Source organism: Sinocyclocheilus anshuiensis, unplaced genomic scaffold (genome assembly GCF_001515605.1).
Source record: "Sinocyclocheilus anshuiensis isolate Anshui unplaced genomic scaffold, SAMN03320099.WGS_v1.1 scaffold64, whole genome shotgun sequence".
NCBI classification, from domain to species: domain Eukaryota; kingdom Metazoa; phylum Chordata; class Actinopteri; order Cypriniformes; family Cyprinidae; genus Sinocyclocheilus; species Sinocyclocheilus anshuiensis.
In genome coordinates this window covers 460,257-464,283 of record NW_015557063.1, presented here as the reverse complement: position 1 = coordinate 464,283, position 4,027 = coordinate 460,257, and the positions used below count along the sequence as shown (strand labels likewise).

Below are 4,027 nucleotides of genomic sequence, written 5' to 3'. Positions count from 1 at the left end.
CTTCTTTATGCACCAAGAGCTTGTAACACTCCAAAGAGAAAGGAAAAATTGAAAACACATCATATGACCCCTTTAATATAAAAAATATGAGTTGTGTCCATGTCATTTCCCCATAGTAAATAAAAACAAAATCACGTTGTTTGTCTTTTTTTTGCCCAACTGTAGGGGGAATTTAATTTACACAGTGTACTCACAAATTATCCAAGGAATGACAAACTGAAATAACAAGTGAAAATGTTTCAAGTATGTATTTCGTGTGAGAACATAATCGTTGTCATACAAATCTGAAAGCAAGCAGTTGCGGCAAGCAAACCACACTTAACTCTTAAATAACGCCTTTCATATTACAAGTTTTTCCTACATTTTTCCGAGAGGTCTCCGGTGTAAAGGTATAACGGAAGCACAGATACACTGCTTTGCAGGAAGACGGAAGTTAGCTGACGTCACTGTGAAAAGGGCCTATTCAACTCAGAAGTAACACAAAAGACTAGGTCTAGTGGAAAGACGTCAGCTTGTCTCAGCATTAACACCAGAACTCCAGCATGCTACACTAGCAGCGTGTTGGTTTTTCCAGTCCAACAAACATGTCAAGTCAAAAATCTAGGCTATATTTCACATCAAACTCTTCCTTTGGGCTTGCACCAAGTTTCCCCACTCGCTGTAAAAAAAGATGTCACGCTTCAAAAACATCAATGACTTGGTGCGGTGCTATACTCGCTCCGACGCCCAGCAAGAGGAGAGGAGGGATGCATCATCAAACAGGACAAAGTTTATTTGAAGCTGATAAAAGATGGCATACATATTCATGAGGTGGAGGACAAGGACGTGCTTCTGAAATACAGGCCAGTTTGCAAGCGTCAAAGAGCCGTGAACATACTTGTGAGAGATTGAACAGGTACCGCGCTGACTACACCGAATGATAAGCAGAGGGATTCCTCCTCTGCATAGACAGAAAGAAATGTCTTCAGGAAGGACGGAATGGCATCAGAAACAAAACCACCCCAATTGCCATTCAAAACTAGCTCAATTATGCTTTTTGTGCGGAAACACTAGGTCGTCTTGTATTTTACTCCTTACCAAAGGTCAAGTTTGGCTTGACTAACCTGTGAATGCACACCGCAAAAGACATATGACAAATAGAGGAAATAAACATCAGAGACTGATCTCTTGGCTCAATGCATGTAAAAAAAAGAGGAAGAAAATCTGCGAGTCCCCTTCTCTGATATTTATAGAATCGCTCTGGCTGTGCAGGGAAGCATCGAGGCAGCTGCTAACATGGGAGCTGAGGAGAAGACCGCTAGAGCCAGATATACACTCTACTGATTATGAAAGCAGTGTGAAACGGAGCCTTACCCGTAGGCCACGCCTGCAATTGTGCACTTCTTAAACTGCATGACATTGCAGGTCAGGGTGCCTGTCTTGTCTGAAAAGATGTACTTCACCTGGATTAAGGAAAGAGAGAGCAATAAACTAGAGTAATTAGGTAGTTACACTTAAAGCAAATATTTCCAACCCATTTTACTTCCGTAATGCAACTTATTCTGAGTGAAACAATATTCTACACAAAAAGGGAAGGACTTGATTTAATGCATCAGGAATAAACTAGATTGTGAACAGTGGGCCTTTATTATATTAACTGGCATTAGGCTGTATTCCACATTTTGAGATCTGCTACAGATTACATTTAACAGTTTTATTAAATAATTAGTGTTTTCAAATATGAACTTAAAATGAGCATTACATAATAGCAAAGTTGATCTACAAGATAAAAACAGGGGAACTGAAGAGGAACAATGAAATATCCAATATTGGCAAACAATACCGATAAATTAAACCATTTTAATAATGGTCAATAATCAATATGGAATCAATACAATATGGTTCAAACGTTTGTGGTCAATAAGACTATCTTTTTGAAAGAAGTCTCTTATGCTCACCAAGACCGTATTTATTTGATGAAAAACACAAAAACAGTAATACTGTGAAATATTACAACATAAAAAAAACTGTTTTGTATTTTAATACAATTTTAAATATAATTTTTAAAGCAGCAATTTCTCCAGGCTTTAGTCTCACATGATCCTTCAGAAATCATTCTAATATGCTGATTCGGTGCTCAAGAAACATTGCTGATTAACCGTATTAATGTCAACTGAACAGTAGTATATATTATGCATAATTGCATGAAATTTGATTTTACAATATAAAATGTAATTGTTTTTATTTGTTTCGTTTTTCATTTTGTTTATTTCTGTATGTGAGGGTAAGCAGTACCTGTCCCAACTCCTCATTCAGGTTTGATGTCCGGGCCATAGCTGGTGTGTTGGTGGCTTCATACAGCATGTCAGTGTCCTAAAATACAGCACGTCACCAGGCAGAATTAATAATCACAACCATTTTCTATTAATACCTTGCCATCTGGACTCTTAAAACATAAATGTACCACTTTAAACAACTGTTTTCATACTCTGTCGATCAAAACAAGAGGAATGAAACTTTTGCTCAAAGGTCTTGCCATTCGATGGGAATTCACAAATCTCCACTGCATCTAAAAGCGGTGTCCGTTTGCTGTAAGTGCCCTGCCCCAAATCCATTTTTGGCATCTTCAAATGGGTTATTTTGATAAAGCTCCACTTTCGTTTGGGCTGTGAAGTTTTCTGGGATTGGCCCTGGAGGTTTAGGCAGTCTGCATTGCAGAATCATCACACATACAGAGCTCTCGGAGCTCAGCCTCACACTCACCCAGTTGATGAAGAAAGCCTGGATGAACTTGATGACCTCTAGAGTCACCAGAAGACTGATGGGAATCAGGTTGTTGAAGAGGATGATGAACGTGAGGAAGTTCAGGCCAAAGTTGGCTGCTCCACCATCTGGAAAAAGAAGAGCGAGGGGAGGAAGAGGAGAGAGAGGTAGTAAGGTGACAGACAGTTTTCTGAGCTGTGAAAGGCATGATGGGATGGGGTGGACTGGGGAAAAATGATGGAAGGACAACAATGCCACAAGCTCATCTGGTCTAATTTGCAACGTTTCCACAATGCTCCACTAGTGTTGTGTGAGCGTTGTGCAAACACTATACTCTAAAGTTATACAGTACAACTCTTCCACCCAATCTCTCCAGTAAGCCTCTAACCTACAAATGTACATTCAATTTTCAAATTAGGTCTCCATTAATTAGTAGCTAAACTGAGACTCGGTTATTTGACACTATAGCGGCAGCCTTGGCAATATGGGTAAGATTCAAAGCAACACATTATCCCACAATGCACTGGGGGTGGGTGATCATGATTTCCAATCTTAATCAAAAACCAAATTTAACAAAGAGAGCAGCACAAAAAGAAAGAAAAGTGTAATCAATAAAAACAAGACCACAGACACAAGACAGTACACACATAGTGTTAAAGTCAACATGAAACAACATTCACAACCCATTTTACTTTGTGATATATGCCCATGTTTAAAAGGATATTTAAACATGGGCATATATACATTAAATTACTCTAACTATTAGCAAGATCTAAAAAAACAACAACATTACATACAACAGTAGCCTTAAACAAAAATAAAATTCTAATTTGGGTAAATATGGGAGTCATTGAATTGCATTTTACCCATAGAATACAATTTTTGGCTATTGGTTAACATTAAACACTGATGAAACGTTCATAGTGAGACCAAGAACATTTTTTAATTAAGTAAATGGGTTCTTTTTGACTTCATGTTGACTTTAAGGATGAATAAAAAGCTTTACCTGGGGGGTCCACAGAATGCAATAATTCTCTTTCTGAGCAGTTAGGAGAGGGAGCGATTTTCTCATAAAGAGTCTTAGAACTAGAGGCTGGGCAATCATACAACTGCTTTTGGAACTGACTCACGGAGCGAGGAAGAGGATTTGGCTAGTGGTGGGAAGGAAGACAATCAGTTTGGATGTTTCAATGGCTACGTTTACATGCAACCAAATAATCCATTTGTAATCGGATTGACGGCTCAATCGGACTGAAAAACCTTCATGTAAACACCTTAATCGATC

The 4,027-nt window shown here is 38.5% G+C and overlaps 1 protein-coding gene across 1 annotated transcript in view; it reads right to left on the bottom strand.

Annotated features, from left to right (window-relative positions):
• The window catches only part of LOC107676498 (phospholipid-transporting ATPase IA-like), a 183,185-nt gene that overhangs the window by 86,433 nt on the left and 92,725 nt on the right, over positions 1-4,027 (bottom strand). The window contains exons 12-14 of the mRNA XM_016471053.1: positions 2,743-2,870; positions 2,275-2,352; positions 1,354-1,442 (exon numbers count right to left, since the gene is read on the bottom strand). Of these exons, the coding sequence (XP_016326539.1) occupies positions 1,354-1,442; positions 2,275-2,352; positions 2,743-2,870 (295 nt within the window). The remainder of the gene's footprint in view (positions 1-1,353; positions 1,443-2,274; positions 2,353-2,742; positions 2,871-4,027) is intronic.